A 20,780-nucleotide genomic window follows, 5' to 3' on the forward strand; every position below is an offset into this window, starting at 1 on the left:
GATTCTCATCCGCATCACGGATTTCTGATTCTGAAACTACTAATGTCCCAGAATCCTAAAAATGTTTAATGAGACATGTCAATTTAATTGTGCTACTTGGAACTTAAAGAGCCAGAGTTTGTCAGCATTTTGCTAACAAATGTCATCCTTTACATGCTGATCTTGGCTACTGATTAGATTCACCATTGCTGAAATTACGTATCAGGAAATGAGCTCTCTTTAGTGAAACAAAAGACATTTTTTTTATTTAGTTGATTAAAATGCAGCTTAGGACCAAAACAAACTTGCGAGTATCTAAAAATGGCCTGGTTTGGTAATGGTCATTATGTTTAAATTCTGACACAGAGGATGCTGTGTACCTGGATGGTGATAAAGAAAGAGAAGAGTATGTCCTGAATGACATTGGGGTTATTTTTTATGGAGACTTCAATGACATCAAGAGTAGAAGCTGGAGCTACGGTCAGGTGAGCCATTTAAAATTTGTCATTGTCAAGGACATTTTTCCTTAATATTTTTTTTTTTTTGTCACATGTATCACTACAAGGTGCCACATGTCGATCTCAGACATGCACAATTTCCTACTTTTCAGGATCTGAGACTCCAAGACAGACAGCCCAGGAGTAGAGACTTAGAAAGGCAACTGCATAATTAATCCACTGAAAGCACATATCTTTGAGTATTACAATGTTACGGAGATCAGAGATTCTACGGATAACATGGCATTCTAGTGAGAAATGCTTGGCGTTCAGTACAGTGAAATCTCATTAGCTCAGACATTGTTCTTCAACATGGAATGGGCTGAAGTTTTCCTTTTCTTATAAGGAAAAGTGTTTGATAATGCTGCAAAGGATACTGCAAGGTGTGTGTTCAACTCAAAGAAGTCACCTTTTTTGTTAGTATAAGATAGTAGAAAATTAGAAATTAGAATTAGAAAAGACAGTCACCATTTCATCAGAGGAGGGCCCACTGGACTTTCACCTCGAGACATTTTATCAGCTGCAATCTCAAATTACTGTCTGGATATAAAATAGCAAATGGCATTCCATTTAAGATATTCAATAATTCAAACTATTTCAGTTTGGTATTTCTAACAATGGAACAAGTGACTGATATTTCTACCATATTTCCATAAGAATTCATGTCCTGTGGTTCAGCAAAGACTTCATTAGCAACATGAGAAAAACGAGTGTGTCATTTCTCAGAGTTTTGGCTGAGATGATTAGAATTGTACACCATTGTTCAGGATATCCAGGAGCATAGATTTCATGGAACCTGGCCTCATCAATCACATGATACTTTATTGGCTTCTGATGGCTTCTTTTGACTTCCATGTAAGCTTTCCTTGTATCCCTTACCCCTGCTCCAGCCTGGCCATTGGGACCTATGTCATTACTACTTCTTGTCTTGTCTGCCTGACTTTATGATCCACTCCTTCACCCAGACTACTGAGAATTGCATATCCAATGCTCAGGTTTGCCCACCTGTATTTCTGATGTCCTGCCAAACTAATCATCTGTGTGTTTTTCTCCTGTTTTTGGATCCCCCAAGCTCCCTGGTTACAAGGCCTCACTTCTTGAGTGACATACAGTCCATAATATTGCTTATTGTCTAGTGCTCTAATTCTTAATGTTTAGGTGTGATTCTATTTATGTCCCCAAAGTGACATTATGTAGAGAGGTAATAAGGAAAAAAGTCACCAAGGTGGGTAACAGGGAGGAGTGGGAAAGAGTCCCAAGCATAATCAGGGTACTCCTCAACCAGCATGCTGAGTAGCCTTTGGGTAGACACCCTTGAACATGGCCACCATCAGTCTCTATTGTCATTCAGAGTCCATTAATTTGAGTCTTTCAGTCCAAACAAGCAGCCAAGCAATGATGCAGGGAAACGACCAGTTCTGTGACTATTTCATTACCTCTCCAATTCACTGCTTTGTGTCCCAGTCTGAGAGATGGTACTTAATAAGAACCAGAATAAGGAGTTCTTTATATACCTGAAGAACTCGTGCCCTAACTTTACTGTATCCATTCCATCAGTTTAGGGTTCCCAGAAAGTTGGTATCTTAACTGGATTTAATAAAGAACTATTAATTAGCCATTAAGACTATGGTTTCTGTCACAAGTATTTGGGTGGATATGCAAGGTGTTTGTATTCAGGGAAATCTCTTGTACACTGAGGTACGGTATGGGTAAAATTTCCCCTTTTTGCCATTTTATTACTACTTTGACCTTGTTCCTTAAAAAAAAAAAGTCCTTGTGTTGCATGGGGCCAGTAGTTCTTTCTAAGGAAAATGAACTATGAACAGCCTTCTATGCTGCTCTCCATAGGACATCTTGAAACATCTTTAAGAACAGAGAGATCCTGCAATGGAACTGACTACCAGGCTGTTCCCTTGATAATATAATCTTTCTCTAGGCCTCCCTACCCTCTCTTTGACCCTGAAGTCTATCTTGTTTTAAAAGAGAAGAAAACTTGGAAGGCATTTGTGACATGAGGTGTCCTGCTATGTTCTGTGCAAGGTATACAGGCCCCGAGTACCTCCCTGTGATACACCTGAGAGCCTTTTATTTTTGAGAAGCATAAGGATTCAAGTAACCTTTGAAGTTTTAAGGTTTTAGCCTCACTTTGGTACATTGTTTATTTCTTTGCTTTGGGCACTAGAACCCACATATTAGAGAAATCTTCTAAATTAACTTGTACAATTTTCTGAAGAACTTCAGGTCCTGTTCAGGGTCAAGGACTCATGGTCCTTGAGTATACCAGCTTTCCAGTAATTCTGTTTGTTTCTAGATTGCTTTTAAGTTTTTATTCATTTTACTGAAAAACAAAAGATGATGTCTTCTTCCTTCTACTTTAATACTTCATATTAAAGATTATGGGTGATTATGGGAAATATACATCTCTAAACATTAGGTTGTGTTTTCATTTTGTTTTTTGGCAGAGAATATCGGGCTTGCAAAGTGGATGGACATTAAGTTGTTTCCTTTTTTTTTCATTGAATTTTTTAATTTTTCCCAAATAGTTTGAGGATGGCATCCTTGATGCTTGCCTATATGTGATGGACAAAGCACAAATGGACCTTTCTGGTAGAGGGAATCCCATCAAAGTCAGCCGTGTTGGGTCTGCAATGGTAAGAAACTACTGATTACTAATGTTAATTACACATGTTATTTGCCTCAGTGTATATGTCAGTTCATTAAGAGTCATTGAAATGATGACTTATGCTTAAACTTTTATTTGTAAGAGTCTTGAATTCCCTGAACTTGTCAAGTGCTATAAAACAAAATCTTATCTCATACTGTATGTTTCTTTGGCTTCAGAAAAATGGTGATAGATGACATGATACTATAGGCCGCTTATTCTTTAGTCTCTTGCTTAGGAACTGAGGAGTGACCATGACAAAATGTCAAAGACTATAATCTATCAAGCAAACAAACATCAAGGAACTCCAAAAAAAAGAGAAAAAAACAAAATGTGCAAGACACAGCGTTTCTCCATTTTCATACCCATAGGGAGAATAAAGAAGTAAATGACTCTAAATCTTAGCTTCTATTATAATGATACCTCACCATAGGGCTTTACAGTTTATGAAAGTTAGTTTGGCTTATAGTTTGTAGTTAATTATTCATATTAACTGTGTGAAATAAGTAGGGCAGACATTACACATGCCATTTCATAAGTTAGGAAACAAAGCAATAACACCCACATGTTAGTGACAAAGCCTCAACTGGAACCCAAGTCTCCTGCCTCCAAATATAGACATTTTCTGCTTCCCATACTGCCCTTTGTAGGAGATCTTGAAACATCTTCAAGAATGCAGAGATCCTACAATGGAACAGCTTCCAGGAGAGGAGATAGAATTACCAAGAATGGGAAGGTTGGGGGTCAGGTGAGAAAGTGGATTAAATGTGATGCCCCCCCCAAAAAATGTGATGCCCAGGTTCTGTGTGGTCCTGGACTGTCCTGACAAACACAGCACATAGATCCTGCCTTTAGTGCATTAAAAAGCATACCAAATATGGTTCTTAAGCAGAATATTCCTAAAGAAACATTAAGAGAGGTGCTATTTCATACAGAGACTGAGCAAAAAAATAAAGATCTATCTTATTGTTTTCCTTAAGTTTTCTAAAAAACAAATTCTTTAGAAGAAATTTGTCTTTGGTTTGAGTCGAATAAAATCAGTATTATTCATGTAAACATATTAGAGTGAGAATAATATGAAATATAATTTCTGGTTAGCTTATAAGAAGAAGGGCTTTTTTTTTATTAGTTCCTAACCTTCATGTAAATTTAAAAGATCATGAGTGTAAAAAGAAGGCAAAGCCAATCTCGTAAGACAGTTTTGTTTTCTGTTGTTGGTTCACATTATATAACGGAAAGATGGTGAATTCTAAAGAAGTTAGGAATTTCTTTATAATAACTATTTATTACAATATACATTAGATTTATAGTTGATCACTGCTATTGCTGCTTCCAGACAAAATTCCCATTTTTCTTTTCCTTTGAAGTTACCATTGCAGGTTTACAGTGAGAAGAAAGCCAAAGCTCTCAATGGTTGAATATGAACTAATGCCTTCGTAAGCATTCTGAAATGACATGCCACCAGCCTGAGCTTACTCACATATTATGCATATTTTTACTAATCTAAAAGTCACTGCCTAACACAAGCCAATGCAAGATGGAAGTAAACACCAAGAAGCTAACCCAACACTTTCCATGGTGGCATCTGGCCAAGTGGAATTGGTGGAATCTTGTGTTAAGCACACAATCCTAATGCAAATTGCTTTGAGTCTTATTAATCACAAAAGACCTCTGGAGTTCTAATTTTGAAAATCCATAACTCAAATACAATATTTAGAACTAGAGAGAATCTATAGCGGGTGGTCGGTGGGGAGGGATGGTTTGGTTTGATATTGTAGTTTTGGTTTGTATTTCCCTGATGTTGAGTTACGTTGAGCATCTTGTCCTGTCTGTTGGCCATCTGGATGTCATCTTTGGGAAAAGTGTTTGTTCATGTCTTCTGCCCATTTCTTAATTAGATTGGTTTTCTTGGGGGGGGGGGTGTTGAGTTCGATATTCTTTATAGATTTTGGATACTAGCCCTTTATCAGATATGTCATTTGCCAATATCTTCCCCTGTTCTGAAACATGCCTTTTAGTTCTGTTGATTGTCTCACCCTGGGCGTTTTTGGTGATATTTCTGTTTCCACCTCCACCATTGTTTATGTACACAAAATATACGTTTGATAGTTTTTGAAACCCTTTCATATCCATTTTCTCCCTTAATTCTTAGAAGAGCTTCATAAATCTTTTCAAAATCTATTCAGTTGTAATGATTTTAGAAACTGAAATTTTGAGCCTCTGAAAATCAATAAAAGACATGACACTTTTTAAAAAGCAACTGTTTTCTGGTCTTTTAGGCAATTCTGTTCACAAATTCTGGATATCTATCCTGAAATTACTGAGTGAAGCTAAACATAGACTGAAAGAAAAACAAAACAAAGACCCCCTCAAATTTCTCAAAGCTTTGCCTTAAAATATGAGAAGATGTATTTAGAAAGCCCAGAAACAAAATGGTCTAAAGTTGCATGAGTCTGGACAGAACATTGATACCGACACAGAGGACCCTGTGCATGGTTTCTTAGGGGGCTGGCCTCGTCGGCTGAAAGAACAGAGACTGCTGCAGGGTGTTTTAGGAATTCTTCTTAAGTATCTCCCCAGCCTGGTCACTGAGGCTGGAAATTCCTTTCACAGGATACATATACTAGAACAGATGTACAGGGTGACATGCAAATTCTCTGGAAGGGGCAATGCATTGACTTCAGTTCAATTTCCTGGGATCAAATGCCACCAGAAAGGAGGGGGGATGAGCAGCCTGGAGAGGTCAGAGTAGGGAAGAGGCAAGAGCAGATGATTGAGGCCCCAAAGACAAATTTGCCTACTGTGGTCACGACAAAGTTTAGCACAGAAAATTGGCAGGGAATTTGCAGGGAAGTTGGTGGGTGCACAAAAGTAAATGAGTATAGACAGTAACTCTGGTGTGCAAACTTTCTAATAATAATAGTGATATAAATCTGGATGTTAAGTGAAAAATCCCCAGATAAAAATATGTATTGTCCAATGTCGACATCTTGAACCCCCTTTGTCATGGGGATTTTAGCAGCATCCCTGGCTTCTACCCTAGAGATGACAGTAGTACATTTTACCCACAAGCTGTGATAACCAGGAATGTCATCAGATATTTCCAAATGTTCGCTGGAGATCAAAATCACCCCCAGTGAGGACCACACACTAAACCCCTTTGTGGTTCAGTTTCCTAGCTATGCAATGGACATACCCCTCTCTTCTCATCTGCATAGAGGATTTGTCTTCTTACCTTTTCCAAAACCTGCTGGTTTTCATTCCTCTACTGATGCAAAAGTGGAGGGGGCATCATATAGGAAGAGCCCTGGCCCATGTCAGATCAGACCCCTCAGCTCTGACTCTACCACTAACTTACTGTGTGACTCAGGACAAATCACTCAACCTCTCCAGGCCTCACTTCATCTCTAAAACAAAATTTTGTCTCTCTGCTCAAACCACATTTGTTATTCCCAGTGGTAGCACATATATCCTTTTATTCTTCAAGCCAATGTTCTTCTTTCTTCTGTTTTTTTTTTTCTTTATAAATTCAGTATCTTATTTTGTTCTTATTTTGAGTTGCTGTTACTTCACTTTGATGTGAAAACCAGAAAAGTTTATGACAATCTGGACAGCCTTGGGCTATTGGATTTTCCCAAGAGAAAGAAAGTCTAAAAATCCTGTAATCTCATTGTCGGGGGATTGGGTCTGAGATATTATAACCTTACATAAGCTAACCTTTATTTAGGCTCTTCAGAATTCTGAGTGGTGCATTTTCCTAAAGCCACACTGCAGACTGATTTAAGAGAGAAAAAATTTAAATAGAGGAAATTAGAAAAAAGAAGAAACTTGTGCAAAGTCATACCTTCTCCTTTAAATTACATTGCTTGATTGTTGTTTTCTTTCTACCTCATATCTGATATGACAGTCCCCACCAGGACAATTGCCAGGAAATGTGCCAGGAAAATTGTAGAAGCGTACTTTGTGCTGTCTGAAAATTTATTTTGTTCACAGGGCATTAATAAAGCATTCCATTGCTGGCTCCGAATTACTGTGAAGAAACCAAGCATGGACTCGGAGCCTCTGTCAGACTATCTGAACAGTTGTGCTATGCCATCTGTGACAAAAACAACACAGTCCTGGGAAAGGGGAAAGGCAATGACAGTATAGTCTGACATTACTGCTGGGTGGTTACCTGTCCCGTGACTGATTGGATCTGGCAGCAAGAGTGAGCAGAGAGGTTCTCCAGGGAGACACACTGCTGCTTCAGTGGTCACTGTTGTGGGTACCACCAGCTTTTTCACTGTGAAATCCTTAATATCTCACCTCCGTTCAGGTTCCCTCCTTTGGGTTGAGACTTGATCAACAGAAAGTCTATGTTGAAATGCACACAGAACCAGTAACATAAAATCTGCCAAGACTCTCCAGGGGTCTTCTGGGTGAAGAAGCCCTTGAGAATGATGTCACTTGAGGTCACGTAGCAAATAAATGACTGATCTGGAAAAGATAGTGTTCTTACTGTCAGATCATATTACCTTAGAAGGCCACTACCAACACATCAGTACTAATAATACAATTACTACATCAAGTTAAGTAGTTGTCTTTTAGAGAAAAAAAAAACCCCAAGGGAATGGCATTCAGAATAAGTGAATTTTGAAATAGGGAATAAGTGATAAAAGGTATAAATCAGATAATTATTTTTTTAAAGATTTTATTTATTCATGAGAGACACAGAGAGAGAGAGAGAGGCAGAGACAGAAGAAGCAGAGAAACAGGCTCCATGCAAGTAGCCTGATATGGGACTCAATCCCAGGGCTCCATGATCACACCCTGAGTCAAAGGCAGACGCTCAACCACTGAGCCACCCAAGCATCCTTAAATCAGAGAATTCTAAATAGTTAGAGACATTGAGTGTCTGAGGAAAGAGTTCCCAAAGAGGATGAAGCATCAAATATTGTTTGATGGTGGTATTGGTGGTTGGCAGTGGTGCCAGCGATGGTGTTGGTGATGATTACAATCATAGGGATAATTGTGATGGTGGTGATGGTGGTAACAATTGATGTGATGATGCCAATGGCAGCAAAATACCCAATATTAACTCATCATTCAACAGGTATTTGTTGAGAATCCACCAGTCTAGATATTTGGGTACATTTGTAGAGCTTATAGTCTAAAGAGCTTATAGTCTAATAGAAAAGACAGGCTAATGAGTAGAACATGTCAACACAGCATGACATATTCTCTGATGAAATAAGCATAGAGTTGTGTGGGAAACCAAATCTCTCTAGCTTTGCATGTTTTTCCAGGACTAAACACTGACCTAACAAGTGTTGGGATATTGGACAAAAAGTAGAAGAATGGCTGATAAGGGCCCATAGCAATAATGAACTATGCTATTGTTCATGGGAACCCCTCTCTGTGGTGGAAATTATACCTAAAGAACCAGTCACCAAAAACACTGCAGGAAAATGTAGCTGGGGGTAATTTGCCCCTCAAGGGGCTTAATTCAATAATAATATTAATAACATTAATATTAATAATATAACATTATTGAGAAATTTTGGAAGGAAAGAGAGGAGAAACAATGTCAATATAGTTTCATATTTTAAAATTCCAGTCTTTATACTATTGCCAGCCTGGACTTTCCTGCTTCCCTTGAGATATGCACATTTATTTTTAACCCTGGTCTTTTGCTAATATCGAACCACAGTACCATCATTAATCCCCATTAATACCTTGTTCTGACTGTGCCTTTTGGGAACTAACTCAAGATTGAAGTTTTTTTAGCCAATCGATGTTTGGTGTACTTTTTAGTGTTATTAAAAAAATCTTGGACTCCAGCTAGTAAATCAAACTGACCACAACTAGAGTTAGGTCCTGGAGTTTCTTAAAGCCCAATACAAGACGAATGACTGCAGACTTTGCAGACAAGATGGACTCCGGGGCTTCTTATCCCCCAGCATACATGACCATGGATAAACTGAAAATAGAACTATTTTTTACCTTACCCATTTTGCTTCCACTTCTCTTTGTCCTAGTATTTGGACAGGCTTTTTTTCTTTCCATACTTAAAAAAAAAAAAAAAAACAGTACTGACATCACTCCTGTGATATCTTGCCAAGGAGTTCCAAAAGAGGCTTACTACAAAACCACGTTTTTATTTTTCTCCAGTTGCTGACTTTGGCATCTTACTGGAAGCTTCAAGTCAAGCAAACTTCTTCAAGCAACCAACTAGTACAACTACTCAGATTGCATTTAAAAATTCACTTGGGTTAGACATTCTACCCCTCTGTCATCCCAAATCTACTGTGAAGTCAGAGATAACAAGATAAAGTCTATTCCCTAATTATACAGACCAACCACAGCATAATTCCCTAACAGTTTTATTTTTAAAGAAATAAAATAAAAGTTTAAAAAGCACCATCTAGTTGAGCCTTTGCTGATAGCAACTAAAAACGCCTTGATTCGCATGTACTAAGGACCCAGGTGCTTAATGGCCATTGTCCCCAATCATGCCACCACTGAGGAGCTTTTTCACCTTTCCCCAGAGGCACCTTAATTTTGGAAACTTTTCATCTATCAAAAAAGCATGACTATGTAATAATAATTTGTTTCCCCATTCTTGTGTCAAAGATTTATATAATTTATATAATTGTCAATCAGAACTTCTATTGGTGGCTGTAGTCCCTTCGGATCACTACCACCAGACAATCCGTGAGAGCACATGTGATTTGGTGCCACCTTTGTAAAGGTAAAGATACCACTTCCTTTTGATGTTTTGGAAGAGTGACAAGGGCACACATACCTGCATTACTAACTTTACTGAAGCCTAGGAGTTAAAATTTTCTAGGCTGGTGACCATTGCCAGGGGTAGGCTTCGTAATGGATTGGAGTTCTCATCCAGAGTTTCTGGGTTGACAATTTGTTTAGATTTCATATTTTAATTTTTTTCCCTTTACTTCAGGCCCAGGATAGCAGAAAAAGAACCCTCTGCTATTCTTTATAACTTCTCCATGGTGACACACCTCAATCAATGGTGGCAATTCTGGAGAATTTACAGATTAGGATTAATGAAAAATGCTATTGTAGTCCAACAGCATAAAATACTAAAATACCTATTCTAAATTAAACCCTTAAAATCGGAGTCAAGTTAATGGAATCAAGTTAAAATTGGAGTCAAGAAATGCCTCCTAAGCATGAGAGGCATTTCTACAGTTCAGAAATGACCGAGGCTATCAAACTCTGATCTTAAACTTAACATACTATCATAATATCACCTTATTCACTAGGGATTTTCGTTTTTTGCTTTTTGAAGGATTTTTTTTACAGTTAATGAATACATTGGAAGTAGATGGGTAAATAGAATTTACCCAGCAACAATGCTTTCAGAGTCACTACTGAGAAAATGTATTTATTCCATAAACAAATAACATGCAAATGAAGAGATTGGCTCTCAGGAAGTTAAATCACTTGCCCAAGGTCACTGGTAGAACTGGAAATGGATCTCAGGTTGCTTGACCTCAGATTCCCATACACAATGTTATATTTCCCTGAATTTGTCCTCTTTCCATATCACATGAGCTCCTTTTACAAGCCTTGTCTGATTCAATCCTTCTTTTTGAGGCCTGGGGGTCATGGGGAAAGGACAATGAACTGACATCATTTTTTTTCTCTTATGGTAAAAGTCAGCAAGGTAATGAAGTTTCCAATTGTGGGCAAACAGCTTGATTTCTCAATTATTAAGGTTGCTTTTCTTATGCCTGTTCTTCCCATATTTTTGGAGAAAAACAGACGTTTATTACCAACCATCTCTCGAATGTGATAATCGTAGTCAATCTAAAAGTCTGCTCTGCTTGAATTGCTTTCCTGGAATGAGGTTTCAATGCTGCACCTATTTTATAATCACATAGGCTATTTCTGAAACATGAGGATGCTTTTCAGCACTCTCCCCACTACCACAAAGCTGTGCAATCCAGGCTGCCCTGGTCTCCTGGGACAGCCACCCCCAGGGCTGATGGATACAATGCAGCAAAGTCTTTAGGATCCACCACACAGTGTTATGCACTTTGGGTTCCCTCCACACTCTTTCCTTCCCCTCCTCCTCCTGACAGCTTTCTCTTTTCCTTTTCCTACCCTGCCTTTTTGCCCTTCTTGTCCATCTATTACTGTCATTCAGGTATTTTTGGACACTTGTCTGTACCAGCCCTACAGCATGTAGTATAGCAATGAAAAAAGCAGACACTCAAATAGCTTAAAATCACAGTCTCTCTCCCTCTCTTTCTCTCTCTCTCTCTCTCCCTCTCTCCCTCTCTTGCTCTCTCTATGTTTGGTTCTTTCTCCCATGATTATCAATTAGTAAAATATGTTTTAGCCAAGTAAGAATCCTCAGTTACTAAGGGAACAAAGTTAATAATCTCTAGTTGTAATGGTTTTCATGAAAAATGAATCTAATTACCCACCCCTGTCAGAGCTAGTGTGGAGTACCTATACCAGAGGCCATTTGTATAACAGTGGTTTTATGCTTTACCGTATAGGTTAGGGTTGATTCCATGGGTTTTTTTCTTTCCTGAGGTAAAATTTACATATAGTGAAATGTATGGATATTAACTGCAAATTTCAGTGAGTTTTGATTGAGGTGATCACTATCACAAAAATACAGACATGATCTTCAGCCCAGAAATTTCCCTTGTGCTTTCTTCTAGTTAATCCACACCCCATAGGCAATTGCTATTCTGATTTCTTCCAACAGATTAGATTTGCCTGTTCTTAAACTTTGCATAAATGGATTCATACAGTATGTACCTTTTGGAGCTGGCTTATTTTACTCAATCAGTTGTTGCATGTGTCTTTAATGTGTTCCTTTTTATTACTAAGTGGCATTTCATTGTATTCTAGATCATAATTTGTCTATCCATTCACCTGTTGATGGCCATTTGAGATATTTCCAATTTGGGGCTATTATGAATAAAGCTGCTATGAACATTCTTGTACAAGTCTTATACATATGTTTTTGTTTCTCTGGGGCAAGTAGCTCAAGGTGGCATGTTTAGGTCATAGGGTCCATACGTGTTTAATGTTATAAGAACCTGCCAGTTCTCCAAAGTGGACCACTTACATTCCTGACAGAAATACGTGAGACCTCCAGTTTTCCACAGCTTCACCTTTTCTTGGTGTTTCAGCTTTCTTAATTTTAACCATTCTAGCAGTTATATAGTGGTATCTCTTTGGGGTTTTAATTTTTATGTCTCTGATGACTAGTGATATTGAGCACCTTTCCATGCATTTATTGCCATTCATATGTCTTTTTCAGTGTGATATCTTTTTAAGTCTTTGCACAATTTCTTTTTTTTTTTTAAAGACTTTATTTATTCATGAAAAACCCAGAGAGAGGGCAGAGACACAGGCAGAGGGAGAAGCAGGCTCCCTGCGGGGAGCCCGATGCAGGACTCGATCCCAGGATCCCCAGGATTACACCCTGGGCCAAAGGCAGACACTCAACTACTGAGCCATACAGACGCCCCTTTGCCTAATTTCTTATTAGATGGTTTGTCTTTTTATTATTGAGTTGTAGCTGCTCTGTATACTCTGAATATATGTGCTTCGTCAGATGTGTATAGAAGATATTTTCCCCCAGAATATCACTTGCCAATAAATTTTCTTAATAGTATATTTAAGGAACAGGAGTTTTAAGATTTTATGAAATTCAATTTTTAAACTTTTTTTAAAGAATCCACCCTAGGAAATAATGTTATTTCCATAAGGTCATGAAGATATTCTCCTATGATTTTGGGGGAGCTTAACAATTTTAGCTTTTACATTTAGGTCTGTGATCCATATTGAGTGCCATTCTGTGTGGTGTGAGGTAGGGGGTCAAGGTTTAATTTTTTTTCCTGGTTTATCTATTTATTCAAGTAATATTTGTTGAAAAGACTGTTGGGAAAACTTTCATTTGTCACAGACTTTCATTTGTTAAAAAGACTATCTTTTCCCCCACTGAACTGCTTTGGTAATGGTTGAAAATCAAATAACTATATAAATGTGGATCCATTTCTAGACAGTATTCTTCCATTGGTCTATTTGTCTGTCCTTATATACCATACTATCTCAATTATTGTAGTGTTACAGTAAATCTTCAAATTAGGCAGTCCTCCAACTTTGTTCTTTTTACTATGTTGTTTGGTTATTCTCCTCCATTTCAACAAAATATCTGTTACATTCTGATTAACTCATTTGCCTTGATCTAAGAAATATTGAAAAGTGACTTGCACACACTTTCCACTGACACCATATTTATTCATTCAGCAGAACTTTTTTTTTAAAGATTTTATTTATTTATTCATGAGAGACACCGAGAAAGGCAGAGACACAGGCAGAGGGAGAAGCAGACTCCCTCTGGGGAGCCCACTACAGGACTAAATTTCAGGACCCCAGGACCACACCGTGAGCTGAAGGCAGATGCTCAACCACTGAGCCATCCAGGTGTCCCCATTTAGCAGAACTTATTGATTATTCACCCTGTGCTGGTACTGAGGATACATAATCAAATAGCATTGTATCTTCCTTTCTACAATGAAAGTAAAGATAATCAACCAATGGCACAAGGCAATATGATAAATAGGAGAGCATTACAAAGCAAAGAATACTATGTGAGCACAGAGAAAGGACAACCAAATCAAAGTGATAGATACAGATTTCTAGAATGAAGCCAGCTGAGTTGCAAAGAATTAGTAGGCATGCACCAAGTAAAGAAAGGGTTTGAGTATGGAAGGGCATTCCAGGAAGAGAGAATGGCATTTCTAATAGCACCAAGGCAGAAAAAAACTTGTTAAGCCCACCACTGTGAAAATCCAAGATGATAATAGATGGCTTTCTTACTCTTTGGATCAAAATCCTAGCTATTAGAGGTGTTATAAAAGCTCCAAAGGGATCAAAGTTGAGGATCCAAGCAAAGGAGGAAATAGGGTTCTTGCTACTTTATTTCTTTCTCTCATGTATTTGCTCTTCTCCCTCATACTTGCCACCTAACTTGACAAATGATAAGGAAGACACAAGAAACAGATCACTACATTCCTAGATCAATGAATTTTCAAATTTTAGTTTTTGGAACCACTTTTTTCAAGCAAGTATCACTTGAATCCGAAAGAAAGAGAGAAAGAAAAGGAAAGAAAGAAAGAAAAAGAAAGAAAGAAAGAAAGAAAGAAAGAAAGAAAGAAAGAAAGAAAAAGAAAGAGAGAAAGAAGCAGAGCTTTTGTCATTGAAGCTAGATGGTGCCTGAAGCTACCACCACCACCACTCAATCATCTCCTCCTCCACCCCCAACACAGTGACTGCTGAGCTGCTTTCCCAAATCCCTAGAGTGTCTTGGGCACAGTTTGACTTCCACTATACCACTTCCACCTACAGCTAAGATTGATCACCACTACATTGTAGCTGGGGGCTTGTGGTTCATAAAACCTGGAAAGAATTTTACTCAAGGAGTCATTATTTTCCTTCTCAAATTTAACTCTCCATCTTGGAAGCTCATTCATGTTACCCAAAATTTATATCCAGTGGTCTTCAAGAAACTGTTACAGGCAGGATTAGGTATTAAAACTGTATTCTACAAGAGTTACAGAAATCCTAGCCTTTAGGAGAACATAACTTTTAACAGTGAAATTTAACAGAATATAATAGCTTTCTTTATGACAAAGAAAAGTTATTTCATCATAACCGCATACAATGTGCACACAGTATAAGAAAAATACCTTTGCATACTTAAAAAGAGGCATGAAAACACTGTAATTATATAAAACATAAACATATATGTTTCAGGAAATTGGAGCATTAAGAAATGTCACTATTTGCTGTTTTTCAAAATCAGGTGAAAATCGGTCCAATTCCCCAAGACCAAAATTGGAAAGAAGTCCAATAGTGTTTATGCTTTAAGGCCCTCCCTGTCCTTTGAATTGTACAGGAAACTAGGGCTTATTCTGATCCTGGGGTGGAGGTCTACCCAGTATGACCCCAGAACCCAGCCTTAACATCACAGGAGCTACTCTACTGGCAGTTCCACTTCAGAACCGAGCACAGGCTAGTCCTCCAGCAGCCACCCCATTCAAAAGGCTTCTCACTCAAAAAGCACGAGTTCCTGAATGGATTTCCCACAGTCTACAGACCCTGATGGCTCAATTCCTGAATTGTTGGCCTCAAAGAGCATTGCCTCTACCTTTCCCCATATCTGAACAAACCCAGTGTAATCACTCCTCATGGGCTTCAGCCTGGAATTCAGAGATGCACCACCCCACTGAGCACAGAAGATATTTTAACTGTTCTCTCTCCTAAGGTACATACCCAGGAAACTTCTAAACATGTATAAAATTATAAAGAAAAAGACATCATGTGTATATTCTATTTTAAGAATTGAACACAGTAACATCTTTCATATCTACTTCCAGTCTCTTCTTACGAAAGATCTTTTTAAATTTTTTGGTTAAAAAACTTATAATGCTTGGGGCACCTGGATGGCTCAGTCAGTTAAGTGGTTGCCTTGGGCTCGGGTCAGGATCCTTGGGTTCTGGAATTGAGACCATCCGGGTCCCTGCTCAGGGAGGAGTTTGCTTCTCCTCCCTCTGCTCCTCACCCTCCTCATGCTATCCCTCTGTCTCAAATAAATAAACAAAATCTTTTAAAAAATTATACTGCTCTCTAAAAAAGAATTTAGACAATTCAGAAAAATTTAAAGATGAAAATCTTCTAAAAATCTTTTCTTCAAAAAAACCCCAAATTGTACCACCAGGAAATAACCATTATTAATATTTGATGTACATCATTCCAACTAGATACATAGATATTTAAGTAGATAAATATTGTTTTAAAATCATAAATGATATTATACTATCAATGCTAATTTAAAAAATGTTGCACTTACTTCTTACAGCTTTGTTAAGATGTCGTTAACATACAATAAAATGAGCAGATTAAAAGAACACATTTTTAAAAGTTCGATGCATCCATGAAATCATCACCAAAGTGAAAATAATGAACGTATCTATCACTACACAGAAGTTTCCTTTTTAATTTCTCCTTTTAACAATCCTCTGCTTTGTCTACCATCCCCAGGCAATCACTGCTCTGCTTTCTGTCATTACACATTGATTTATATTTTCTAGAATTTTACATAAACATTACATAAATCATGCAGTATGTACTCTTTTGTTTAGCTTCTTTCAAGCTTCTTTATCTTGAGTTTCATTCATGCTATTGCTTGTATTCCTTCTTATCCATGAATAGTGTTCCATTATATAGAAGAACCACAATTTGCTTATCCACTTACTTGTTGCTGGACATTTGGGCTATTTCCAGTTTTTTTCCCCCTTACAAATAAAGCTAGGGTTATTCATGCAAGAGCCTTTATATAAACATAAGCTTGTATTTGTCTTAAACACTTAGGAGTGGGATGGCTGGGTCATATGATAGGTTTTTGTTTAATCTTTAAGAATTTTGGCAGAATTTTTACTGCCAAAGTAATTATACCATTTTACATCACCAGCAGCAGTTGTTTGAGAGTCCCAGGTCTTTACATCTTCCCCAACACTTGATATGATCAGTCCTTTAAATTTTCGACTTTCTAATAGGTATATAATATTATCTCATTGTGGTTTTAATTCGCATTTCCCTCTGATTAATGATGTTGAGAATCTTTGGGGTTGCATTGTTTGCCATCTATGTATCTCCTTTGATGTAGTATTTGTTCAAATATTTTGCCTGTAGTTTTAAATTTTGCTCATTTTCTTATTACTGAGTTTCTAGTGTTTTTTACATATTCCGAATACAGGTCATTTATCACAAATGTGGTTTACAAACATTTTCCATCACTTTTGGACTTACCTTTGCATTCTCTAAATGATGTCTTTTAAAGAGTAAAAGTTCATAAGTTGATGAATGCTTATTCGTAGATATATTCTTTATAAATTATTTTTTCCTTTCTTTTTTTTTTGTGGTATTAAATCTAAGAGATCTTTGCCTAACCAAAGTTATAAAATGTTTTTCCTGTTTTCCTGTAGAAGTTTTATAGTTTTAGGTTTTATATTTAGGTGTATGGTCCATTTTGAGATATTTTTTATATGACATAAAGTATGAATCAAAGTTCATTTCTGCATATGACTATCCAGTTGTCCCAGCATCATTTGTTGTAAAGATTATCCTTTGAAGGATACCTGGGTGGCTTAGTAGTTGAGGGTCTGCCTTTGACTACTCAGGGCATGATCCTAGGGTCCTGGGATCAAGTCCCACATCGGGGTCCCTGCAGGAGCCTGTTTCTCCCTCTGCCTGTGTCTCTGCCTCTCTCTGTGTGTCTCTCATGAATAAATAAATAAAACCTTTAAAAAAAGATTATCCTTTGATCATGAAATTATCTTTATGATCTTGTCAAAAATTATATTTATAATTATATTATAACTATATTATATATTTCTGTATATAATAAACATATCATATATTAAAATATATTTTAAAGTATTATATATTAATACATAATGTATATACTGAATATATCTATATGTTAAATACATATTAACTATTTCTGGAGCCTGTTTCCGTTGGTCTGTTTGCTTGCCTTTATGCCAAATGGTGTCATGCTATTCAATTTAAAAGCAATATGCTTAATTGTACTCAAATTATATTTAATTTTAAGTTTCATTTGATCTTATTAAATTTTGCTTTCACAGAAATAAAAAGCTGAATTGCAACAGAAGACATTGTTAAATGTCAAATAAATGTTTTTTCACTACAATAAATATTATTTCTTAACAGATCCTTCTAAGATTATTTAAAAACCATTAAAAAATAAATTAATTGTATATATTTACAGTATGTTTTAATTTTAAATGATGTCAATTAACTAGGAGAGACCAACACATTAAAACATCAGCACTTCATTCTCCTTCTCCCTCCTAATTTTTTAAAAAATGTTATTATCATATTATCAAGTTAAAATTCATATTCATTCTGACACTATCATTCCCAAAGGTCTTTAAATTTCTATGAGTTTTTCTCATCACTAGATTTTTAAAAAAGATTTTATTTATTTATTCATGAGAGACACAGAGAGAAGCAGAGAGAGAAGCAGGCTCCCTGCAGAGAGCTTGATGTGGGACTCGATCCCAGGACCCAGGGATCACGCCCTGAGCTGAAGGCAGGCGCTCAACCACTGAGCCACCCAGGTTTCCCTTATCATTGGATCTTTTACCACAGTGTCTTTGTTCCTGGGTTCTTTGTTTGATTCAGCCCTTAATTTTATTGATATCACTTTTTGAGTAGTTTGGTTTTAATGGACACTAAATTCACTGATATTCTTCATGTTTGAAAATGAGTGTTGGCTGCCTTTACCCTTGCAGAACCTCTTAGCTGTGCATGAGATTCTTGGGTCAACCTTACTTTCTCTCAGGACTGTGCAAATATTGATTGACTGTGTTTACCTTTGAATGGTGCTGCAGAGCAGTTTAAAGGAAGCCTTATTTCCTCCCTTGTTGCTAATTTGCATTTTCTGCCTATATGACTGAACAATTACTTCTTTATTCTTAAGTTCAAATCGTTTAATTAATTAAAGCTCTGGAGCAATGAGAATTCTGCTTCAAATCACATTAGAGCACAGATTGTTCTTTCAAAGTATAGATTCAATTTTTCCTCAATTAGGTAAAATTTTCTTATATTGTGTCATAAATATATCTTCTGCTTCATTTGTTATCTATTTTCTTTTAGATTTTATTTATTTAGAGAGAGTGAGAGAGAGAGCATGAGTGGGAGTAGGGCAAAGGAAGAGGGAGAGAGAGAGAGAGAATCTCAAGCAGACTCCCCACTGAGCTGGGAGCCCCTACAAAGGTCTCGATCCCATGACCCTGAGATCATGACCTGAGCTGAAATGAAGAGTTGGTCATTTAACTGACTGAGCCACTCAGTCATCCCATTGTTGGGTTCTCTGTGATAAAGATACTAATTATCCATATGTTCTATTATCCTTGTTTCCATAACTATTACCTCATCTCCAAATAACTTCATCTCTTTATATTTTTCATATTATTTCATTTAACTCAAGCTTTTCTTCTATGTCATTAATTTTATTTTTTACCAGCATCTACTGTTTCTTTTTTTTTTTAATTAATTTTTATTGGTGTTCAATTTACCAACATACAAAAAACCACCCAGTGCTCATCCCGTCAAGTGTCCGCCTCAGTGCCCGTCACCCATTCCCCTCCAACTCCCGCCCTCCTCCCCTTCCACCACCCCTAGTTCATATTACTCAGCAATTAGAAACGACAAATACCCACCATTTGCATCTACTGTTTCTTATACTTTATACTTTTTACTTTTGGTTCCATGATGATGTGATTTGGTTCTCAGTTTGGTCCTTTAGGTCTATGATCTCCTAAGAAGTTGTGAGAACATTCCTTTATGTTCTTTAATTTTATTTTCTTCTATGTATTATCTTTTTCATATTCCGTCTCTCTCTCTTCCCTTCTCTCCCTCTCCATCTTCTTCCCTCTCTTTCTCTCCCTCCCTCTCTCCCCTCTGTCTATCCCTCCTCACTTCTTTTCTTTTTATTCATGTCATACTTGCATAATTCTCCTCCAAGTGTCTTATTTGCCCTAATATAGTGTAGGTGAAATCTTGACACTTCCCAATTAAAGAGTAATTTGAAAAAAAAAAAAAAAAAAAGAGTAATTTGATTTTTCCTCTGAACTACAGTTTGAGGCCAATGTTTTTCATTCCATCTACTTTTTAGTACCCTGAGAAGGTTGGAGGGAGAGGGAAGGGGAGCTGAAGAGATGGCAACGTCTGTTAGAGTATTCGGGGCTCTGCTCTTTCTTTTAAGGTTCTGCTAAATTTCTCATCTAATAATCCATCCTGCCTAATTGCAGGTGTATCTCATTTCCATTGGGGGTGGATGGTTGCACGGATAAGTCTCAGGCTTTATGTCACCTCCCCACTCTAATCCCAGAGTGTTTACCTCTTTAGAGATATAGATCATTCTTACCCATTTCCCCACGGCAATTGTTTCCACTGTTCTGCTCAGAAAAAAATAATAATAATCAGCATTTTAATTCGACTAGTTTCTTTCCAGATTTTGAAATACAAATGAGAAGTTATAAGATTTTGTGGATTTGACAATAGGGCTTCTGAGAACTGGTGGTGAGGGTCAGGAGGTAGGCCATGTTGCCTATTTCAATCTATAATTCTCATTTTTTTTTCCTGGAACCAGCTTTTGAAGTTTACTGAATTATGTTATGCCACTGAGGTTGCTGATAATGACTTTTATGGGGACTAGTTCTTTACTTTCCCCATATCGTAGGTTAATTATGGTAAAACAATGTAGTGCAGCCTTAATGTGGTTGAATAATGCTCCCTGTCCAAAGTCGTAAGCAACTTTGTCTCCTAGACCATCAATGATGTGAGTCCAAGACATTTTATTCTGACACTGGTCAAACTCTGAGTTCATGACAGGGTATTAAAACAGCCCATTGTGGCATAAAAAAAGAATTCATGCCCTTGAAATGTCCTCCAAATATATCTGTGTTGTCTAGGGAGGGGGATACTACTTAAACCCTTTATATATGCCACTAAAGACTTACTTCTTTCTGTGTCTGGACCCCTCAGAAATCAATATTCTAATTAGAAAACAGTAGCTA

General features: G+C 37.2%; 1 protein-coding gene across 3 annotated transcripts in view; it reads left to right on the forward strand.

The window, feature by feature from the left end:
- Positions 1-20,780, forward strand: part of F13A1 (coagulation factor XIII A chain) — a 407,954-nt gene that overhangs the window by 316,724 nt on the left and 70,450 nt on the right. For all 3 annotated transcript variants that reach the window (XM_072729187.1, XM_025987488.2, XM_072729186.1), the window contains 2 exons: positions 346-464; positions 3,020-3,127. In XM_072729187.1, coding sequence (XP_072585288.1) covers positions 346-464; positions 3,020-3,127 — 227 coding nt within the window. The remainder of the gene's footprint in view (positions 1-345; positions 465-3,019; positions 3,128-20,780) is intronic.

This window comes from Vulpes vulpes, chromosome 12 (genome assembly GCF_048418805.1).
Source record: "Vulpes vulpes isolate BD-2025 chromosome 12, VulVul3, whole genome shotgun sequence".
Taxonomy (NCBI): Eukaryota; Metazoa; Chordata; class Mammalia; order Carnivora; family Canidae; genus Vulpes; species Vulpes vulpes.